Source organism: Marmota flaviventris, chromosome 7 (genome assembly GCF_047511675.1).
Source record: "Marmota flaviventris isolate mMarFla1 chromosome 7, mMarFla1.hap1, whole genome shotgun sequence".
Taxonomy (NCBI): domain Eukaryota; kingdom Metazoa; phylum Chordata; class Mammalia; order Rodentia; family Sciuridae; genus Marmota; species Marmota flaviventris.
In genome coordinates, this window is record NC_092504.1 from 98,412,662 (window position 1) to 98,437,526 (window position 24,865).

The 24,865-nt window shown below is 35.8% G+C and overlaps 1 protein-coding gene and 1 pseudogene across 7 annotated transcripts in view; one reads left to right on the plus strand and one right to left on the minus strand.

Annotated features, from left to right (window-relative positions):
* Rap1gds1 (Rap1 GTPase-GDP dissociation stimulator 1) overlaps positions 1-16,302 on the minus strand; it is a 149,655-nt gene extending 133,353 nt beyond the window's left edge. For all 7 annotated transcript variants that reach the window (XM_027926690.2, XM_027926689.3, XM_071614527.1 and 4 more), the window contains exon 1: positions 16,129-16,302. In XM_027926690.2, coding sequence (XP_027782491.1) covers positions 16,129-16,132 — 4 coding nt within the window. In that variant the 5' untranslated portion in view covers positions 16,133-16,302. The remainder of the gene's footprint in view (positions 1-16,128) is intronic.
* On the plus strand, positions 2,091-2,186 carry LOC114085634 (small nucleolar RNA U13; annotated as a pseudogene).
* Positions 16,303-24,865: the final 8,563 nt, after the last annotated feature.

The following is a 24,865-nucleotide window of genomic DNA, read 5'->3' on the forward strand; positions in this document are numbered from 1 at the left end:
CTTATGGCCTTACATCACTTTCTCAGTAACCATTCTTGCATATTCTATTAAAAATTATGATACAAATTGCTGTGATTGAGAAATATTTTAGGGGTGGAGATATAAGTCAGTGTTAGAACACCTGCCCTGTATGCACAAAACCCTGAGTTCAATCCACAGCACTACAATAATAATAAAAAAGAAAAGAAACATTTTATTAATGGGGCCTATACTAAAAATAATGACTTATTTCATTATAAGGTTTCTTCTCTAATTATTTCAGAAGTCTGATAAAAACTTTCTTAGCAGTAATTTTTCATTTATTCTTAAATGGAGTTAAAACTATTTTGGTTTAAATCAGAAACACTGTATGGTATTACTTGTCATGTTTGATTAGAGGGTCAAAAGTCTGATAAAAGATCTTCACAACTACATTATTAAACCATAATTCCATAAGAGAAAGATATAGTTTGTTAAATTTTATTCTACATAGTACCAAAAGACCTTTTCATTTGGAGCTCAAGAATTATTTCACTGTTTTATAGCTGTTATAGTTTTAGCATACAACATAACACAAATTACTAAGAAATTAATACACTATCATATTTCTTAATCACACAGTGATTCACAATGAAATTCAGGTTTAATTAATTATTTGTCTGAAAAATGACCAAGAAAAATATATGGATGATTTCTTTTCCTCAACAGTATCCTAAATGGAAAGATTTAGTATACACTCACATCAAACAGTGGTCAACATCTAGGATATTATAAGCCAACTTAGAAAATCAATATAGAAAAATCAACAAAGCTCAATAGAATATTGAATGATTTTAAAGGAGACTAAGAAATATACTGGAACAATGTTGGTAAAAACGTAACCTGACAATTACTTACGATTTTTGTGTTGAAGAATTGTTGAAATGACCTATATATAGAAGACTAATTTTAGAAGAAGCTGGAAAATGGAAAGCATATACTTTCAAACTTCACTTATTTGCCTGCCTCCTTTATTGTATACTCAATAAACGAGAAATTCTTTAAACAAAAAAATGAAAATAACTGCTTGAAATATATTTGCCCTACTCTAGCTCCTTATACCTATAATATGCCTACAAGCCAACCTAAATAAACCTTGCCACTATCAGTACTCTATTATCAGAATTATTTCAGAAAAATGCCTTTTTTGCTTATTCGATTATCCTTGTTTCTGAATCTCCCAGGCCCATTTTATTTATTTCTTAGCTTCACTTAGTTCCTTAGATTAGTATACTGTTCTTGAACTATCTTAGCTGTGAGCTTCTACTCCTTCACAATACTACTTAAGCATATGTTTATCATGCAATGGTTCCTGACACTTGGATTCAAGGATAAAAGATATCCTATCTCCAAGTTCTACCCCAAACTCTAGGATATGCCTGGCAGCATAGGAAAACCAGACAAGTGACAGATAAATAATTTCAGTAAGAGGAAATTTTGCCTGAAAATGTTACAGGAATATTTACAGGCTAGATAAGTTAGATTAACAAAAGTGGGATTATCCACTTTGACTTCCAAACAGTCTTGAGTAAGAGCCTTTCCAAAACATTCAAAGTTGTGACTAACTACATATAGTAATGAGGAAAGAAAGTAAAGACCCTACTTTATAATATTTTGCTGGAGAGAAAATTTAATACTGACATTCAAAGCCAAGATAAAGCGACTTTCTTTAGCTGGAAAAATACAGAAAAGTATTTCATTAAGATTGGTAAGAAAGTCTCACTTGGTAATCTAATAAATAACAGATAAGAGATAATATACACTAAAATTTAGAGTTCAGGAAACACCAACTTTTCTGGGTAACCAAATGCTACTGAAGAAAAATGATATGCACAAGCAGTTCTAAGTTACATGCAAAAGTAGTTAAATGTATTCCTTAATACAGGTGAATCTGTAAGTTTTTTTAATGTATTACTTAATATAAGCATATATTAATACTAAGCAATACATTAAGAACTTTTATAAATCTAATAAAAATAATAACTCTCTGAACTATATCATTTATGAATTCAGGAAGGAAATATAATACCAAAATATTGCTACAGAAAGTAAAAAGAAATTTTAGGGTCAAGATCCTTTTCTGTTCATCAGCACGATGACTGGGTGTTCACACTGCTGTATGAGAGGTGTCTCCCTTGTTATAGCACTGGCATATGACTTGTCTGATGTGAAAAGAAGAATGAATAATATTTTAGGGTAGAAATAAAAGAGAATTCACACAAAAATAAATATAACAAAGGATAATTAACATCCTTACTTAAAGCTATGATGTACCAGATTAAGTTTAAGAAGAATAAAATTCAACCAATAGATTCAACCAATGTCAGTTATCAATTTCTTTCTTTCTCAGATCCAAATTCACCATTCAAGCCTGTTCTATAAAAACAATGCTGGGCCCTTAATGTATTTTAACTTTGCCAGATGGCATGATAATAAGCTTTGTCTACAGTGGACAATGGATAGGAAGGTTCTCTCCTTCTTGTTCAGGCTACATGGTTTTCTTCAGGGCCAAATGCCTACAAGCCATGGCTGTCACCACCTATTTTTTCCACTTTTCAACGCAGGTAGCGGTTCTGCATAAGAGAGCTCCAGACAGCTCAGGTCTGCACCTCAGCCCAGGTCACTGCTTCCTGTACCATCTCCATATCCTTATAAGTACACATGCTGTAAGACCTGTGGACCAGGTCACCCGGAGTTGCTCTGACCCAAACCTGTACATAGAAGTATGCTGGGTTCCTGATGCCTTAACTTCTGCATATCCAACTCTCTGTGTGCCACTCATCAACTTTAGTGTACTTATTCTCCAAAGAGATGTTCCTGTAGGTCAGATGCCTGTGGACCAGCTCTGGCCTAGTAACCTAATGGACTTCTATGTCATCTAGAGGGTTGGAACTGTATCTTTTAATGAAAAATCTGCCCTTCCAAGATAAAGTTAGTTTCCCCTTCCTTAGATAAAACTCCCTTAGGCTTAGATTACCTTTAGAGTTTGCTGTCTTTTATAGTTACTCTATTATTGCATAATAAGTTTATAAATATACCATGTTTAAGTGATTGTGTGTTGGGAAACAATTTTTCTCTGGATTTCTTGGCATGCCTGCATGTTTGGGGCTTTCTGAGCAAAGGAAAATGATAAGCTATACTAATGATAAGTCTACCTCCCTGGAGATATTCCAAAATAACTTAAAAAAAAAAAAAGCCTCTGTTCTTCCTAGAAACTTGCTTTTAGCTTACTTTTAGGGTAATAAATTTAAAGATGCCATTTTCCTCCCCAGGGAGGATTTGTTAATCACCGAATAAGATAAGGATTGTGTTGTTTTTTTCTTGGCTGGGCAGAAGTGCCAGCAACCCAACATAAGCTTCCAATGTCATAAATTTAGGGTCCTTCTCCTGTTACCCAGGTACATATACAGGGTAACTCCAGGTTCTTAACACACTGCCAAATATTGAGATTGAATGTTGGGGAACCAGCATTAAAATGCTCTGTGAATGATAAACTCTGTTCTCTGACATGTAAACCTTGTGTTTCCTGTCAGATTATTTATATATATATATATACACATAAATCTAACACTGTGTATTTTGCCTTCTAATTGGACCTAGATAGATAGAGATCTATAAAAAGTCATCCTAGAAAAATGAATTATGTGAGAAATACTAAGAATGTTATGAATAAAGTGATTAATAAATTGAAAAGATAATCCCAAACTTCTACTCATCTAACAGTATGAGCTATATGCCTACCAAGCATCAAATACTGCCCTCAGTGTTAAGATGCAAAGGTAAATGAGAATTACTTTCACATATCCCTGATCATTCCCAGAAATAAAGAGCATTAAGTTTTTCCTGCATCCTTCCAGAGGCATGCTGTGTGTATGTGATGTTTATATTTATAGACTTATACAAAAACCTCAACACATAAACAATCCCAATGTTATTACAACCCTACTACCTTTTTCTCATGGTGATGATCTTCATTTAGATCACCTATCATTAGATTTATTATTTGAGAAATCATAATATAACTGAAATCCCTTTGTAATTTTATGACAAAGCATTATTTCACTCAGTGGTAATCAACACAGAAAACCCGCTGTCTTCCAAGAAAGTGATAGGAAAGCTATGATTTAAAACAATTTTGCCAAAATGCTATTATTCTAAGATGTAAACATTAAAATCAACTCAAGGATAACTAAATTTTCAGTCAGAGAGATCAGCATAGATATTCCTTTGTTCCTAAGAAGATTTATTGGGCTCTTGTATTTCAATAAAAAGTATATAAATTTAATGATAACTATTTTTATTAATTTAAGATTGCAAATGAAACTTTTCTTTATTAGAAAAACTGGTAAAATTTATCAGAAAGCTATGGTGAAACCTACAATGATGTTCAAACAGATATATTTATTCCCTGGCTGCTAACTGAGTCAAATAAATACTCCTTAATGGGAATTATTGTCACACTAAAGAACAAGTTAAGAAACAATAGAGAAATACTTACTAGGCAAACTTCTCTATTAGGCTATTTTCCTTTGAAACCAAAGAAAAACTCAACAAACATTTATTCAGCAGGTAGTTCTCACTTTGATGAATTTAATAGCAATCTGCTTCTTACTGAGAAAATGTTATCTTTTAGGTTTTATAACTGTTCCAACTATTCTTACGTAACATATCACCCCAAACTTATGGGCATAAAACAGAAGCCATCTTATTATGCTCACAGGCTCTATGAACCAGGAATTCACAGGGAGCACATTGAGGATAGCTTATTTCTAATCTATAAGGTCTGGGCCCTCAAAGCAAGAGTCTCAAAGGCTGACTGTGGGAGCTGGGGTTGAGGCATCACCTGAATCATCCCACAGTTCATTCACTCACATGTCTGGTGACTGACCTTGGAAGGATTTGAAGACTAGGATTGCTGATCTGACACTTGACACTTATCTACAAGGCTTGGCTTCCTAACAATAAGGCATCCTCAGAATACTGAGACTGCTCAGGGCTCTAAGCAAGCCAGTGTTCAACAAACAAGGCAGAAGTAAGCATTGCCTTTTATGACCTATATTAGAAGAAAGTCACATAGCATCACACTGAGGCATTCTGCTGAACAGAAGTAAGTAAAAAGTGTGTTCACATTCAATAGGAGAGTTTGAACCTAACTCTCAATGGGAGGGTGGCAAGTTCCAGATTATGTGGAACAAGAGATTGCTGTGGCCACCTTTGGAAAATCTAATCTGCTATAATAACTTAATATTCACTAAATGATTTGTTTAAAACAGTACAATAAAACCAGGTGTGGTGGCACACACACCCAGCCACTTGGGAGTGCAAGGTAGGAAGACAGCAAGTTTAATACCAGCCTCAGCAACTTAGCAAGACCCTCAGCAACTAAGCTAGACCTTGTCTCAAAATGAAAAATTCAAGAACTGGGGATGTAATATAATGACAAAGCACCCCTGCATTCAATCCCTAGTATTGAAAAAAAATAGTACAATAAACAGCATTATATTATTTTATTGGATTTATTTCTGAACACTAGTTTTCCAAAATCGATTATATTACAGCTTTAGAAACAGAAATGAAAACTCAGTAGATATTATTTTATGCAATATCTACTACTTTCCTGTGAAAATAGGTGTTACTATTATTATCATCATCTGCATTTTAACTGATGTGAGTTGAATTCAGAAGCTGAATAATTTGCCCAGAATAAGTGCTAAAATTGTGATAAATCCAGACATGTGTTTTCAAAGTCCTGGCTCTTTCCACTGTACAAGCAGTCAGCACTTCACAGTTAAATGAAGCTCATACAATCTTGTATAGATCAGAACTGTGCAATGCAAGGACTGCCTGTATCTTGCTTTATATAGATGTTAAGCTTTTCAAGAATGAATTTGTTAGCTGTCCTAGGTAAGAACTGTCTATATATCTGAATATGTGACCTAAAAATATAACAAATATATTTGAGAGCAGTCTCTGCATAAAGGTAATACAATGCTGGATATCTATATTCTTGCTTTCAGTAAGTGTTTAACTGAAGAATAAAATCTAGGGGAAAAAACTCCAGATCATTGTAAATAATGAGCACTTGTGTGTGTGTGTGTGTGTGTGTGTGTATATATATATATACTGGAGGAGTTTTGTTAGTTGCTAAAAAAAAAAAGTAAATATGATCCTCTTATTTAAATTCTTAAGGGTCTGTATTTTCTCTTTTGTAATAGAAATGATATTTATCTTTTTCTGGTATTCATTTCTTTTATATTACTCTTCATATTATGACATAATATTTATATAATTACATATAACATACTTTATACTATATTATTTCTTTTATACTACTTTACAGTTCTTCAAAATTGGAAAATGTGACTTCTTGTACTACATTTATTTTGTCACCTTCTGCAATGCCTAATATGTTAGAGTCTTGTGTTTCTGATTTAAATGACAGCTAACATGACCTAGATAGAAGCCACAATGGACAGTTATACCTTCTTCGGAGCTTAACACCATACCCCAAACTCATTTTTGTAATTAAAAGGAAATCAATCCACTCATATTTTTTTTTATTTTTTAAAAACCTAATGTTTAGTTTTAAAGAAAAAAATCAATGTTTCAATGAAGCATATGATATATGTGTGTATATACAGATATAGATCAACGTAAATTTTGCTCTTTTATAATGATCAGTTCTATCTCTGATATTGGGATTATCTGAGAAATCTTCAAACAGGAATATTTTCAAAAGGGTGAAAGAAAACAGTTTCTAAAACATAACAAATTTGTTTAAAAATAATACTTTAAGAGGATATGGGTTGGCAGGGGACAGTGGCCCATGCCTGTAATGCCAGTGGCTCAAAAGGCTGAGGCAAGAGGATCTTGAGTTCAAAGCCAACCAGCAAAAGCGAGGCACTAAGCAACTAAGTGAGACCCTGTCTCTAAATAAAATACAAAATAGGACTGGGGATGTGGCTCAGTGGTTGAGTGCCCCTGAGTTCAATCCCAAGTATACCATGCCTACCCCACAAAAAAGATGTTATGGGTTTTCCACATTTTAAAAGCAATTTTTTGTGTGTGACAGTAAAATGATTCCTGGGATTTTTTTCCCCTCTTATGAAAGATATCACAAATTAAGGGAATCTTCTAGTTATCTGAAATTATTTTAGATAATTTTATATAATTCTTATGTAATTCTTACAGGTTAGTAAATTCTCTCTAATTTAAAAGAAAATAATCCTCCTTAGAAACAATCCAGCAGTTCTACTGTACTCTCATGATCTTTTAAAGTGCCATGCCCTTACTTCTCCTAGGAAAATGTTTATGCTCAAGGGCCAAAACTAAGAAAAGAAAAAATACAACAGATCTTAATTTGAAGTGGTGAAGTTCTTATTAGATAATGGAGCTTGAAGTTTTCCATATTATAATTTGTATTATTTTCCTATGAGATTAGCTCCCCTATCCTTTCCTTTTTATTTGGAATATGTTCTTTGGTTCTTATTCAATAATAATGATAATATTTTAAGGGTACATATGAAATGAGGATATAAAGAGCTTAAGTAACATGCCAAACTACACAGTTTATAGAAAGAGCAGATACTCTTTTATCTCTCTGAACTTCTAGATAATTCTTGAACCATTCTGGTCATCTAAAAATAAAGTTTAACCATGACTGATGAATGAATGAATAAATGAGTATATATGTGTGTGTACATATACATATAAAATAGGTAGTTGTGTTGACTAGTTATACGATTTTTCACAACCTCTTAATTTTAAAATAAATTTATTTCTAACACAGTGCTGAATAAAAGTGGTTCAAGAGCAGACATCTGCCTTGTGTAGGGAAGCAGTCAGCTTTTTACCCTATGGATGATGTGAATTTTGCAGCTACCCTTTCTCAGTCTGAAAAAGTGCTCTTCTGATCCTACTTAGCTGTGAATTTTTGCCATAAATCTTGAATTCTGTCAAATAAAAAAGTAATTTTCAAAAAGTGATAAGTTCCAACTTTACCACAATTTTTTAATTGGTTTCTTAAAAAATAAATGACAGCAGAATGCATTACAATTCTTATTACACATATACAGCACAATTTTTAATATAATTAAATCTTTAGCAATTCAGAAATAACAGAAATCTCATATTTCTGTATATTCAAATACTTCCATGAATCAGAGAAACAGTATTAATGAATTGATTTTGCAGGTTATAGGAAGTATTAGTGTGGGCTGAGGTTGTACTCAGTGGCAAAGCACTTGCTTCACATACATGAAACACTGGGTTCAATCCTCAACACCACATAAAAATAAATAAATGAAAATAAAGATATTGTGTCCATCTACAACTAAAATTAAAAAATGTTAGTGTACAGAGTTTTCTATTAACCCACTTACTGGAATGAATCCTTGGTATTAGTGAGTTCTTGTTTGTGATTGTGTGTGTGCATGCACTTGCCCAGGGATTCCCTACTCAACTCCAATCAGTTTTGCCACACAGGAATGGATCCTAGGAAGGCATATTTGGGACTATTCAAAAAAGTCAGAAACTAGATTTTTTCCCCAAAATCTTCAGATCACTGCTTTTTTGGACTTCAAAGACAGTAAATGATTCAGGGCCTCAAATAATGACATCATGACTCTGTTTTTGTCTAGATTAGGGAACTGGGGGCCAGTGAGTTTAAGAAACATCCCTAGTTCACACATTTAGTTAGAGGCAGTATCAGGCCCAGAATCTTAATCTTCATCTCCCAACTGCTATACTAGTGTTCTTTTTATTATACTAGGTTAGTTCAAATTTGTTAATTTTAAAAAAGCAAGTGTCACTTTTCAGAACATTCATTTACATAAAAACAAGGTAAAAAAATCTTAGGGAAAGGGAAGAAGCATAGCATTACTTTATAACGGGCTGGCAAACTACATAACCTGTTTTTATAAACTAGTGGATAAAAATGTCTTTTACATTAATAAATGGTTGAATAAAATTAAAAGGTGGCGTCATTATGTGCAATTATATGAAATTCCAATTTCAGTGTCTTAACAGTTTTATTAGAATACAAATTATTCCTTTGTGCATTATTGATAGTATTCAACATATAAATGGCAGGGTGGACTAGTTGTGCCAGAAAAATAATTTTACATACTTTTTGATGCACTACAAATTACAGTGACATAGCTACAATTTGCCAAAATTTCAAGTACCATCTATATTGTCATACCACACATTAATTTTGACCATCATATCAAAACAAAAAGACTTCAGATCGTCTCCAATTTAAATCTTCAACTTTATAATTGTGCAAAAACAATATGCACTTAACAGAAACCATACTTTGAATTTTAATCTTTTCCCAGGGTAGTTAACACTGTCTCAATGCTGGGCAGTGGCAGTGAGCAGTAGTTTTAGTCAGTTACTCTATCGTAAGGATAAAGAGAGATTTTAAGTGTGTTGCTATGATATTCAGTAGGTTAGTTAATCCTATTTTCAACTTACTATGGGGTTACCTCTCAGTAAACCATTGTAACCCCATCATAAGGTAAGGAATATCTTTACTTCAAATGTCAAGCTTCAAAGACATTTAAAATGGTGTCTGGATTATTTTGCTATTGGGTTGGATGGCAAGCCAATCTATTATGCAACGACACTGTAGTTACTGTAGCTATACTGGGAAAATGCAATATACATCATTTTTAACTAGATTAAGTATTGATCACATTCCCTACACACAGGAAAGCAGTCATAAGAGAAATGAGGAAATACAAAACAAAGTATCTCATCACAGCAAAATTTCTTTACAAAACTGAATAATGAACAAGTATGGTGGCACATGCTTTTAATCCCAGCAACTGGAGAAACTGAGGCAGGAGGATTACAAAATCAGGAACTTAGTGAGACCCTAAGCAACTTAGTGAGACCTTGTTTCAAAACATAAAAAGGGTTGGGAATGTGATTCAGTGGTAAAGCACCCCTGGATTAAATCCCCAGAACAAAAACAAAAACAAAAAAAACACTGAAAAATGAAAATGAAGCTATGAAGTTTCAGAGTGTCTCATTTATTATCCTAGCAATGGAACTTTTCATTATGATGAGTTAATCAAATCATACTTGACTACAGCAAATAAATATTTCTAGAGAAAATAAACTTTTTAAAGAATGCTTTTCAAGAAGACTAACTACTTAAGGTGAGAACACCAGAAACAATATCAACATGTAACTATAAAAACAAGGCAAAATATTTCAAGAGGTTTTCCCTGGCTCCTTGTGAGTTGACAGATACTAGTGATATTAGCTATATTTTCAAGAAGTCAATTCCAAGCAACTGAAGAAATTGTCTCCATGGAGAGTATACACAGAATATTAACAGGCAAAAATATTTCAAAGTTCAGCAAATACTAATTCAGTTTAACCTGAAGTGGAATCCGCTAAGATGTGTTACAACTGATAACGGCAAAAATATGTGAGAAACAGAGAGAGGCTAGCTAAATAAATTTACAGTCGGTGAAAATGTTAGGTGTTTAAAGTCTATGGTTCTTCATTCAATAACTCATCAATATGCTTGTTATTGGGAAAATATTTTAATCTATCACGTATCATTGAACTAGTACTATCACCAATGAACTTTACTTGTCCACACAGATTTAACTGCAGTCAGTTCTATGCATATTCATCAGAAATAGAAACTGAATATCCTGACCTGCTTTATCATGTAATGGCCTAACACTTAGTAGTTATAGAGCTTTACTGTGATTTTCTGAGCTTATATACAAACAAAATTTTCTGAACAAAAAGAAATGCCTTCAACCACTAGTATCAAACAATAAATATATTTGAAAATTAGATATCACTACAGATTTGATAATGTTTCCTAATGAATCAGACCTAAAGTCAAGGAGAAATCGTGCTTATATATAAGAACTATATACCCTGATAGTCATTTTGATAACACTGTTCAAACTGTAAGAAACAATTTGTCTGTTTTGTCATGCATACACAAAGTTTCAATGGATATACTTAGCAAGCTTAAATTACAGTTCCAGGATTCCTTTTCAAACCTCACTACAAGTACAAAGGAAATATACATATTTCAAAATCCATTTAACATTCCAATTGAGGAGCTCCCACCTAGTCTTCAATTAGAAGTGGTTAATCGGCATATTATATAGCAAATATCAAGAGAAGAATCTAAAATAATTTGATAAATGCCTTCTATCGAATGAATATGCTCATGAATATGTAGGTCTGGTGATGTAGCTCAGTAGTATAGCTTGCCTAGCAGGTTTAAGCCCTCAGCTCACCACATACACACAATAAATAAATAAATTAGTTAATTAATTAAATGTAATTGCGGTATGTATCTGTGAAAAAATGCTTCAAAGACAAAATTCATAAATTTGAATTATAAACCTTCATTAACAAATGACTACCTTCTTATGATATCTTTGAACCACAATAAGTGAAATGTTATCCTCCCCCAAAGGCATTCTAGTCTTTTCATTTTATAGTGTAATAAACTAAACTTTGTTCAATTAATACTATCATTTTTGTATTTGGTCAAATATTTGTGGATATTTGTTTTCTCTCACCATATATTTTCTCTCTTTTTGTATAATACCCTTGATTTTTGCTTCTTGGCCTACAAAGCCTAAAAACTTACCATCTGGCCCTCTGAGGAAAAAGTGTGACAGCAGTTGCCTGGTAGGTTACTATTATTCCTGGTGCAACACCACCTGAGAACCTCCTAACAATGCAAATTCTTAGCCTATCCCACACATATTGAATCCAAGTTTTTGAGGATAGACCCCATAATTTTTTTTTAATAAGCTTTCTAGCTGATTTTTATATAAGCTAAAACTTGAAAAAGAGTATTAGGTTTTTGAGGATTTATCCCCTTGGAAAAATATTTGCTTCTTTGAATCAGTAAAGTGGGGAGAGTCACTCAATTCCTAAAACTGTTAAAAAGATTAAAATTAAATTTGGAGCATGATAACTGATATTAATAATTCTTAATAAATGGTAATTACTCAATGGTGTACTGGCACCTCCTGCACTAGCCCATGAGATAATGATTACTAAATTTTTAGGAATTTTATGAGATAGTTATTAAAAGTTATTATTTAAAATTATATACTTTAAATGAGTTACATTAAAACAGGTTATATTCAAAACCATCATTACTTAATTACTTTACATTTTGCTATTATCTACTCTCATTAGATGATGTCTATACAGAAGACATACTACATAATGATGTGCTGCATCTGATCTCTTCCCAATTCTATACTTGTTGACACCATTTTGGTAGCTTGAAATCTGCAATGGTGGGAATATTTACAACACAGGAAATTCACAGCCACCACAAATTTGGTGTTTCTGGAGAAGGGCTTTTGGTTAAACATTTACCAGCACACCTCTGGTTATCACTATTTAAAATTATACAATTAATACATGCAGAGATGCCTAATAATTTGCTAAGTAAAAAGAATAGCCCAGATAGATACATACATACATTCCATTCCCTATAATCACTCTGTGAAAAACTGAAAAAAATCATCAGAAGTACTTTGGAATTTACAAGTACAGCTAATCATAGCTAGCAGCTCAATTTAACTACCTCCTTTTATCACTACAGTCCTTGGTTTTAACTCCTGGAATGCTTGTAGTAACAACTGTATAAATAGATGCACTGGAAGAAATTGTATTACTCTGCAGTTTGAATCCAGCATCTGTATCTTAACCAGCAGAATAAATGACTTTTTGGGCATTTATTTAGACAAAGCTAATAAATTATCTTAAACCCTTTCACTGCAGCATCAAGTAGATTAGCATTTGAACAATAAAGAGAAAAAAAAAACAAGTTATATTGAGATGAATATAAGACATCAATGATACTAAGTATATTTCAAACTTTAGTTTCAAATAGTCATAGAATTTTAGAATCAAAATAATACTTTGTAATTGCAATGGTTTGAATGTTTTTTGCTCCCTCCAAAACTCAAACTGGAAAATAATTCCCAATGACAGATATTATTAAAAAGAGAAAAAAAAATGTACTATGCTAAGTTATAAAGACCTAAGTAGAATGTCAAAGAAATAAGTGTACAGCACTATAGTGAAATTACAAAGTATTCTCAGGCAAGAAAAAAGTATATACTACTCCCTATAAAGTGTAACATTTTACTGCATAAAAATGTTTTAAGTCCAAACTCTTCTTCAGTTTGGCCTTTAAGATCTCATATTATCTGGTTGTTATATATTAATATTTTTCCATCTCTGTTAACCATTATTTCCTTATATTTTGTTCTAGCCAAACATAGCTATTTAATAATATCCCAGAAATTCCTCAAATATTTCCTTATGTTCATGTTATTTCTCTCCCCTCTCCATCCCAATTAACAGACACGTATCTACTTTTCAGAAACGTCACTGATCTTTGGTTAAAATAATATTTCTCTAAGACCTCTTCTCTATCCCTCAAATCTGTAATTTATGCAAAAGCCTTTTATATCACTCATACCTTTATTTGTTATTATAATTATTTGTGTATTTGTCATATTGTTCCTGTTAGGATTATAAGAAACCTGAAACATGAATGTCCTTTTCATTTTTGTCCTCTTACAAAACACTGCATACAATTTATATTTAATAAATAATATGTTAAACTTATAATAAAATGTATACAAAAAATAGTTGTGGTCCACAACAGAAATTTTCCTTTACTTTCCTATGGAGAAAATCACTGCCATAAGAATCTTTTTTTAAAAAACTTCACTTTCTTCAAGAAGATGACTAAAAAGTAATTTTCCCCCTCTCATTAACCAGTTATCTTATGGATTATTATAACAACTTCCTTGGCTCAGATATAAAATTGCTTTCCAAGATTCCAATTTTATTATATTGTATGTGCCACTGATCATACACCAAACCACATTACCACTGAAAATGGTAGTTTAGAAGGAGATGGTTGCCTGAGGTTAATCCAAAGCCTGTAATACAACCCAACCTTTTTATCTGGAGAGGCAACACTACAATGATATTTCTAAATACCTGTTTCTTCTATATCTTCATAATATCTACCAACCCAAATGTTTGTTCCCAGCCTATACTTTCAGGTTTAAAAGTTAGAAATAATAGGTGGTTTTAAGAACTAATTTGCCAAAGATTTACTGAATACCTACTAAGTGAAAAGCACTGTAGGAGACACAAAAATTAAAAAGATATTATTTTCATATTCTGGAACTCAAGACTAAATGCATAACACACACACCCATAACTCCATTTTCAGGTAGATTATGTAAGTACTAAAAATTTTCTAACAAGGTACAGATACTATGAGGAATGAGATTAATCTAACCAATGCTTCAAAATAAGAGATGGATTTCTATTTGGCCTTTATTATTTTAAAATAAACAAGAGTATTCAACAATTTCAAGATTACTTTTAAGTAGATAATTTCATTTGTTTCATGTATTTTTATCCACCAGTTCTGCAACAAAATCAGATATTTTTCCCACCAAAAAGTAATGTTTCAACATTTATCTTTTAATTAAATGGATTTTTAAAGCTCACTTTAGAATATGGAAAAATTTTACAGGCAAAACTTGTGTCCTGTATGTTTAAAAGAAAAACACAGTATGTTCAATAATCTGATTTAATATTCATTAAAAATTCTGCTCCTGGAAAAAAGACAGGTATGTATAAATGGGCCATCACATTTTTACTGAAATCTGTTCAGCATATTAATAATACATTAAAAGGAAAACTGAAAATAAAATTCAGGGTTTTAGAGCATTTTTCATTCATACCCCTCCTGCAACACTGTCTCCTTCCCACTCTATGGCCAAAGGTCTGAATCAGAGCTTGGACCACTTGCTTTTCCAGGAAGCTCCAGGACACCATTTCTAGATTTTTAGAGACTTCCTTGAAGGTTTTGAGTTGTCATGACCTAACTCTGGACATGTTGAGCACTGTATTGACAGATGAAAGGGCCACACTCATCTCAAACCTAAAATATAAGGAAGGAGTGGGAAAAGTCCAAGTGGATTGATGCCAATGGAGCAAATTTTAAAAAGAGGAAATTATGATAGATAGGAGTGGAAGCAAGCTGGAGAACATGTAGAAGCGAGGTATTCCAAGTTCCTACTATTAAAAGAAACTTTCAGCTCTTAATTACATTGCAGAATGTATCAGACATTTCTGTAATTACCGAACAGTTAAGCAATACATGATGAAAAATTTTTGTGTTAAATTATGTATAGTTTTATAAAACATATTTGCTTTGAAATATCTCGTCCAAACCAATCTCTTTGAGATTAACTATAAATATAAAGGAACTAAAATCAGATTATGCAGATTTGGGCAGGGGAAGCTGGGAACGAATAACTAGCATGTAAATTCGGTAACAATATGTTACAGGGCGCAGTTTCCTGCTACAGTAGACAGACTAAGAAACCAAGAAAACGGCTCCAGGAGAGAAAGATTGAACATTGTAGTCATCTAACACTAATTCAACAGCTAGCGCCTCTACCCAGCCTCACCTTCCTCATGGCCTCTGACAAGTCATCATTTCAAACTATGAAGCTGTCCGCTCTCCCCCAAGGAAAATATTTTCCGAGCAGGTTGTAAATTCATCCCTAAACTACTTGCTTCCACTTCCCCGCCCCGGGATGAGCAGTTCCCAAGATGGGGAGAGGTCGCACTGACAGGGAAGGAAGTTACACCAAGTGATCTTTTCTCGCGGTCCGACAGGAGCCTCGAGCCGGGCCGACGCGGGAGCAAGGAAGCGGGCGGCCTCCGGAGCAACCGGGCTGGGGCAGAGGATGCGAGCCCGTTAAGCAGCTCCTTCGTGCCGGCACCGGCAGGAAGAATGGAGGAGGGGAGGCAAGGAGCGAGTGCCGGGAGCCGAGCGGCGGTCCGGCCCCGCAGCCGACCCCACCCCGGCTCCGGACCCTCCCAGTCCAGCAGCCGGCGTGCGTTCCGCGTGCGCCGACTCTCCCCAGGGGAAGAGCCACCGCCTCGCAACCGTGGAATTGAGAAATTCGGCAACTTTGCGCGAGAAATGCTTCCCACCCTGCAGCATACTGAGAAAGAGAAAAATGTCAGGCGATGACGGGGGAAAGGATGACTTACCCATGTTCCTACCAGAGGGTGAGGACCGACAGGGCGAGACGAAGGTCTCTGGTGCGGGCGGCACGGCAGTGTCCTCCCTCTATCTCCGAGTCTCCCGCAGCCAGGGAGGGACCCGCGGGGGTCAGCCGCCAGGGAGGAGCAGCTGCTGCTGCTGCAGGCGGCGCGGCCGCGGCGGGGACGAGCGGCGGGGGGCGGGGCGGGGCGGGGCGGCAGGGCGCAGCCTGCGGCGGGCGCGGCTCCGAGCGGGCGGGCGGGCGGCGGAGGCGCCGAGCCGTCCCGAGGAGCGCCGGCCCAGACGCGCGGCCCGGAGAGTCCCGCCCTCCCCACTGAGCATGCTCAGTGCTGCTTTTCACCCCCTCCTTCGCGCCGCTAGTGAGCCCGAGCGCGCGGGTGGGCGTGTTTGCGCACCGGCTACAGCCGCAGCGAAGCTTGATGGCGGCCGTCTGAGGGGCTGAAGCTGGTAGGCCTGCAGAAGGCAGGGCATAGGGATACTGAGTTCGAACTGCTACTAGCTGATTTACCCCAGGCTGGCGTTCTCACCTATACCTCACACTCGGAATTCGGGGGGCCGCATTCGTTATAGGACGACCGGCTGCTCTAGCCAGAGTTCCCCTGAGACAGAGAGGCTGAGCCAGCCGCCTCAGACTCGGGAGGGGTAGTGGAAAGCAAAGCGGACGCTGAAAGGGAGCTGGAACGCACGTGTAGGCGGATGAGGCCGGCTCTTATAGGAATACCCCAGGACGCCAGTGGGCACGCAGCGGGGGCGGGCGCTGGGCAGGTACTTAATATCAGCTGGCATGGCACTGGGACAGTTGAGGTTGCCCTAGCTGTGGCTAGCCAAAAAAACGGGTTCTGACAGCTGAGTACGCTGACCAGAGAGCGTGTCGCTCTCCCTCTCCGAACATCGCGGCCTCCACTCCCCGAAGGGCTCTTGTAGGGCCCTCAAACAAGGGTGCCGTCGGGCTCCACCCCTCCGGGAAGTGCCAGCTCCGCCCCGCTCGTTTTGAGCTGGAGGAAGAACATACTCAGGCCTGAAAATAAGCTAAGCTAACCCACGGATGCTCAGTTGTCCTGGACGCCGCCGCCGGTTCCTGACATCCCCTGGGTCTCGGGGAGGCCTTGAGCAGGGACGCTCCCCTTGGAGGGCGCCCTCGAGACCAGGCATGCGCACAGCTTTTGGGTCTGCTGCCCTGGAAGGTGGAGGCCAAAAGAAACCTTTGATTTCTTTTCCCCCTGGTCTTGCTCTGACCTCCCAGGGTGACTGGGAAGACGAATCTGGACGCTGTCCCGAGGCTGTAGCGACCGCAGTCTTGCAGGGCAAAGGGACAGTCAGCTCTACAACCTGTGGGAGAACAACTGAGTCTTGATTTCTTTCTCCTTTCAACTTTTACCCCTTCAATCAGATGTTGAAAAGGGTTTTTCGTCGTTATCGGCTCACCCTTGTATGTTATTGCTTGTATGACTTATATTACAAGCTTACAAATCAGAAGGGGCCCTTCATCTGCTAAGTAGGGAGATTTTATGTGATTTTTCTAAAACAAAAAATTGCAACATGATAATTATAGAGAAATATTGGTAAAACTGCGAAATACAATTTGCAGAAGTCAAAGAATTGGATTTTTCTGATGTGTAAGTCAGGCACTTCACTCTTACGATTCGAGAACACTCTTCCTGTATGCCTCAAAATCATCTTACACGCTTAATTAGTTTCCTGGGACTGCTGTAACAACTACAGTAGTGGTTTAAAACAACGGAAATTATTGTCTGGAATTCTGGATGCAAGAAGTCAAAGTGTGAGTAGGGGGTGCTCCCTCTGAAGGCACTTGGAAAGGTTCTCTTCCAGGGCTCTTCTAGCTTGTGGTAGTTCTTTGACTTCTGGCAGCATAACCACAAGTTTCACAGGATGTTCTCCCTGTTTGTGTTCAAATTTCTCTTTCTTATAAGAGCACTACTTATTGAAGGGGGGGGGGCACCCTACTCTAGTATGACCTCGTTATTCTTAATTGTATCTGCAGTGACCCTATTTGCATATAAGGCCACCTTCTGAGAGAGTGCCAGTGCTGAGATGGGAAGAGTGCAGGACACAATTCAATCTGTAGGGCACCAAGGCAAGTACCTTACCATGCTTGCATGCTTGCACACATACCTGCCAAATTCCACAATCATTATTTTATGTGTCCAAAAGACAACTCTGGGCCTTTGTATTGTTGCTTCTTTTTTCTTTCACTCCTTTCACTAATCTCTTTCTAATTTTCAAGTTCATTTGCTTTATTTTTTTTCTGCTGCATCCTTTTCTAATTATATTTTATACTAATTTCATAAAGCATCTTCTATCATTTGGACGTATGAGTTGAAATTAGAAAAAGTGGCTTTGTGACCTCCCACCAACATTAGTTCAAGCACCTTTTTGTTTTGGCTTGAATCCATATCCATCCTTTCAACCTTCTTACGATTAAAAACGGCTGGCGCTGTGGGGCACAGTGACCCATGAGTGTGATCCCAGCTATTGGAAAGGTTGAGACAGGAGGAATGCAAGTTTGAGGCCAATCAAGACAACTTAGTGAGACCCTGCTTCAAAAAAATATAAAGTGGTAGACATGTAGCTCAGTAGTAGAGGGCCCCTGGGGTTCAATTCCCAGTCCTGCAAGCACACAAAAACCAGGGGGCTATTCAGACATAATACTTCTACAGAACCCCAGGGACTGGAGCATAATCATAGAGAGACCCAATAGTGATTGCTAGGTGCAGAAGTGGATCACTGCTTCCACATACAACACAACCTGCCTCTCCTGTCATATTCATTACCTCTATGAGACCTTCCCTGTCTGTCTTACCTAAAATGTCAATACTTTCCCACTTTATATCCCTATCTATACTTATTTCATTAACACCAGTAGGATGATTATATATCTATATGTGTGATATAGCTCCTTTTGTCTATCCCATTTAAAAATGTAAGTTCCCTAAGGGCAGGAGTTTCTGTTTTTGCCTTATTTGCCATTATATGCTGAGACCAGTACTACTACAAAGCAATGTTTAATAAAAATTTGCTGTATGAATAAATCTCTTTTTTTTTCCTTTTTAAATGATATTTTATCCAGAAAGAGCAAGAATGGTATTCTCTTTATAATATTTCACCAAGTAAAATTAGTTATTCAATAAATAATTATAATGTTGATAACAACTACTGTCTCTGCTGTTTCTATCTTAAACTGTGAGGTACCCTACTGGGCAGAGTCCTTATATTAATTAATTCACTCATTCTGTTCATAGAGATTTGTGAATATCTACTAAGTACCAGATACTATGATAAGCACTTAGGATGTAAAATCAGATAAATTATGGTCCCTGCCCTCAAACAGGTCATATGCTAGAAAAATTGTTTTGATAATACTTCCCGTTATTGATTATAGAAAATATTCTCCTGATACCCTGCAACTTTTCCAGGAATCTTTCTACTAGTGCCCATGCTGCAGGTTAGGCAATGGCCAGAATTTGATTAGGCCTGCTACAAAATAAAAGAGGAAATTCTGGCCTCATTTAGTGGTTTTCAACTTTTAGCCATGAAGTATGATATTCATAAAGTACAATGTATTTATTTGAAAAACAAGTTCTTTTAAAAAATAGTCTTATGTTTTGCTAACTATTATTTTGGGGGAAAAGTATCAAAGAAAATGTCTATTAGAAAAGATCAGAAATAGTACATTTTGGCAATCCTTGTAATATACTCATTGATACATGTAACTAACCTTAAAGAAGTTAAAAGGTGATATAAATTCTTTAAAGGAAATATGCTGGGAGGGACAGTGGGAAAAGAAATAGAGGAAAGAATGTCTTTAAAAGAATAATAGAGAACTGATTGCCTCTTCTTTGCCATCGTGTTCTGAATATCATTTAAAGGAATCTCACTGGAGTAGGTTAACTGAACTTTGCAATAGTACAAAATAATTTGGGAGTGAACAGTCTTTGTACCTAAACTGTTTTAAAAAGCCCTCATTGGTTAAGTTAGATAAATTCAGATTGAACTAACTGAGATGTCTTAACCTTGTTGTAACACCACCTCATTTACTTAATATATTAACCATTTTCTAAATCTTATGAAATTTGAATTTTCTTTTTTTCCTATTCTGTCATCTCAAACTAATGTCTACATATTTCCAACAACTATAACTCTTTGTTTTTTACATATATGTATTTATATTAGATGGGACATAATATTTCAAAATCAATTGACTAGTTGTTGAGCATCTCTTCTAAACTTGATACTGTGCTAGAAATAACTACAAGTACATATCATGCAAAACAAGAGAGTAAGACCAGTCTATTTTAAAGTCTCTTCTTATTTGAAAAATCAAAATTTGTGAAGGCAAAACATGTAAAGAAATGTAGCAAAGAAGTCAAAGATGGTTTCATAAGAAGGTATTTAAAGGATGGTTAAGTATTTTTTAGAAATCATAAGGGGAAAGGAATCTATGCCAAGAGAAGGAAATAGAATGAGCCAAGGCACAGGTGTATTTATCAGACCATTAAAAAAGGGCATCTACTGGGGAATATTTGGGTAATAAGACTGGAAATTTAGTATGAGGGACAGATTGTGAGAGACTGAAAAAGCCAGGCAGAGGAATTTAAACTTTATAAGCTTGGAAATAGGGAACCATTGAAAGTTTCAGAGAAATGGAATAACATGGTTAAAACTATTGAGGGAGAAAGAGTGCATTAAAGAAAGTAATATGTATTGTCATTTAAGTAATATTGTAATTTAAATAATATTGAGAATATGTGTCATTCTTTCTAGGAAAAAGGTACACAGGGTGAACAAGACAGTTTTGTCTCAAGGATTATAGTGATAGAGACAGACAAGTATGTGGTTAAAATAGAGTGCCATTACAACCACAGTGGGGTAGTGAGGAAATATTGGTTAGAATATTTAATCCTATCAGAGAAAGCATGCTGGAGAAGATGCTACTTAAGCAGAGACCTGAAGGATGAATAGAAGTCAAGGAGGCAGAAAACTATATGGGCACAGGCCTAGAAGCAAGAGTGAATTTTTGAAGAATCTGCATGCAATTCCTCATGGCTAGAGTGGGGCATGCAGAGATGTGGGGAAAGGGAGAGCCAGGGACAAGAGTGGACAGGTAAGAGGGATCAAATCTTGATTTGATGGCTGAGATTGGTATTGGATACTATCCTGAGGGTAGCCAAGAGACACTAGAGGGCTTTAAGTTTGAAAATGACAACGTTAAGGTTATATTTTAGTAGTTGCAAAGTAGAAAATGACTAAGAATGGGTTATATACTGGAAGCTAGGGGACTGTTGGAAAACTCTCAGAACATTGTGAGCTGAAAGAAAAGTGGGATTAATGAATAATGGACAGTCTTGAGAAATACTAAGTATGATGTGATTGATTAGAGGTTGTGTGGTATTTATTTTTAATAATAACACTGCATGGGAAGTATTATCTCAGCTTTACAAATGATAAGACATGTTCAGAAGTTAAATCACTTAGCTTAGAATTTATAACTTATAAGTAAGGGATGTTTACATATAAACATATGTAGTTCTAGTCACCAGTAGTTGCTCATTATCCCTACTCTTATATTTACAGATATAAGAGTAGGGATGTCACTGCAATTATATGTGAGGGAAAATGCCCTATATTTTTTGTGACCTCAACTGATTTTAAAAATACAATGTTATAAAACATTTCTATTAGAAGCAAAAGTTTCATGTCTTCAAAATATTATTTTTTTGCTCCTGTTTCTCTGAAATTTACAAATATAATAGGTGAAATCTCTGCATTACTATCATAATTTATTTATGCCGTTTAACAGAGCTTCTCTTGATTAAGACATAGGTTCAGTTATTGTGGAAATAACAGAAAAGGCTTACCAAATTATGTTACCTCATTTTATCTTCTGAATTTCATTGTAACAAGAAGTTCTGCCAAAGTAAAATAAATAAGTAGCTTAAGACCTGATGGTTGAGAACATTACCATAGAGGGAAAGAGTTCAAGAGACAGGAATGGTGAGTTTCGTTCCATTACCAACCATCTCCATGACTATTAATTTTGTCTTTCTGAGCAGTTTATCTCTGACTTTAAAATTTCCTCATAAAAATTGTGAATTATCTCTCTTTCAAGGAGACAACCCATGAACTGTCTTTTAAATGTAAGGAGTATTTTTCTCATGGAGTTTAGTTCTGCTAGAGGCATTTAGCTCTACCACCTAAAATTATCTCCATTCCCCACCTCACCCACCCACAAGTATACATCCTCACAGACTCACACTAAAGAAATCCTCCAAGTCTTAAAAAAAATTTCCTTCCCAAGGCAAAATTGGGAAGTAATTAAAATTACTCTTTGATGCTTTGGGATTATTTATGTGTCAAAAATCTCATGTAATGCTTGCCATATAAATTAGATATTTTACAAATAAGGAAGTGAAGAACAAACATTTTTGTTGTCACATGATCAATAAATGTAAAGTTGGAATTTAAACTGGACCTGTTTCATGTCAAAATTTGTGTTCCTTCCCTTTCAACACACTGCTTCATATAAATTATTTTCCTCACCACTAATCTCACCTCCACTATTACATTCCAGGAGAAAGAGACACCTATATTTTATTGTACTTACTTCTCTACATTGTTTGGTTTGGTTTCAATCTAGGAATCCTCCCCTTTCCAGAGAAATAGGAAACTAATCAATAATCAGTTCCAATAGACTCATATAAACATATTTTCCAAAATCTTGTGGATTATTATATTTTTCCAGAGTCTTTAGATAAAAATAAAATAATTCAAAACATTGTTCTGATAATATTATCTTGCTTCCTTTATAAACATATGTAGTTCTAGTCACCAGTAGTTGCCCATTATCTCTACTCTTATATTTACAGTTCTTCTTCTTGAAGTCCCTTCTGTTTCCTTTGTAAGAGTTCTCTGCTATCTTTGAAAGTTCAGCTAACAACTCACTTCCTTTAGGAAACATTTCCTAATTTAATCTTATTTTGTCCTGATTAGTACTTATGCAGCTTCTGTAATAACAACTGGCTCTTTCAGCCTTCTGAATAACCTCATTAACCAGCATGTCTATTTACTTACAGTTCACTAATAATCATGATGACCCTGAGGGGTTTCAAGATTCTGAAGTACTAAATGCCAAATAAAGCTTGCTTAAAGTAATCGTATTAGTTTCCAATGGCTGCTATAACAATTTACCCCAAAGTTGGTGTCTTAAAATGACACATATTTATTGTCTTAACAGTTGTGGAGTTCAGAAGTCCAAAATAGTCTCATTGGGTTAAAAGCAAAAAGTGGTGTGGATAGGGCTGAATTCCTTTCTGAAGGCTCTTGGGGATAGTCTGTTTTCTCCTCTTTTCCAGCTTATAGTAGGTATCCACATTCTTTGGCTATGTCTGCCCTCTAGCCAGCGATCATATCACTCACTGTCATTACATCTCCTCTCATTCTCCTGCCTCCTTCTTTCACTTTGTGAGAATATTGAGTCCACCCAGATAATCCAGAATAATCTTCCCATCTCATGATATTTAATTTAGTCATATCTGCAAAATCCATTTTACTATGTAAGTTACCACATTTACAAATTCTAGGGCTTAGGATATGGATAGGGACATTTTTAAAAATTTTTTTCTTTTAGTTGTAGTTGGACGCAATACCTTTATTTTATCTATTTATTAATGTAGTGCTGAGGATTGAACCCAACGCCCCGCACATGCTAGGTGTGCGCTCAACTGCTGAGCCACACCTGGTGTCCTGGATAGGGACATCTTATGGGACATACCTCCCTCCGTAGCTTATGTTAGGTTTATTTTGTTCCATTAAAAAAATTTTTTTAACCTAGGGAATGAATACAGGGGTATTTAACCACTAAGCCACAACCCCATTCCTTTTTAATTTATTTTTAAATTTTGAAACAGGTCTCGCTAAGCTGCTTAGGGCCTCACTAAATTGCTGAGGCTGGCTTTGAACTTGTGATCCTCCTGCCTCAGGCTCCCAAGTTTTGGGGATTTCAGGTGTGTGCCACTGCACCTGGATAGTTTCATTAAATTTTTGAAAATTAGTAAGAACCTACATGTATGTACACATGCAAGTATGAAGATGCTTATGTGATATGTATATGTAAATTTACTTGATAAACTGATTAGTTCTCTAATGCTGGAAAACAAACTTTCCTTACTTTTAGTTTTATATATGTGCTTTGGTTATTTCATCGGTATACATTTTCATCTTTTCAGATCCACCATAAATTCCTTTTTCATGTTCTTTTTTTCTCTATGAAAGTTATAATAAAAAGTTCTAAATGTAAACATTTTCAACAAGTATCACTAAATATTCTTTTTTTTTTTTGGTACTGAGGATTGAACTCGGGGGCATTCAACCACTGAGCCCCATCCCCAGCCCTATTTGGTATTTTATTTAGAAACAGGGTCTTAATGAGTTGCTTAGTGCCTCGCCATTGCTGAGGCTGACTTTGAATTTGTAATCCTCCTGCCTCAGCTTCCCAAGCCGCTGGGAGTACAGGCATGCGCCATGGCACCCCATTTCATTAAGTATTCTTGAATATCTCTTTAAGATATTTGCATTTTTAGAACTTGGTTGTATGGCAAAAAAAAATCTGCTTTTGTGGTAACAAAAGGAATGTCAGAATTTCATGTGGAAATTAATTGAAATAAAAACTTTGTAATTATCAAGCTGGCAAAACAGATATTAATTATG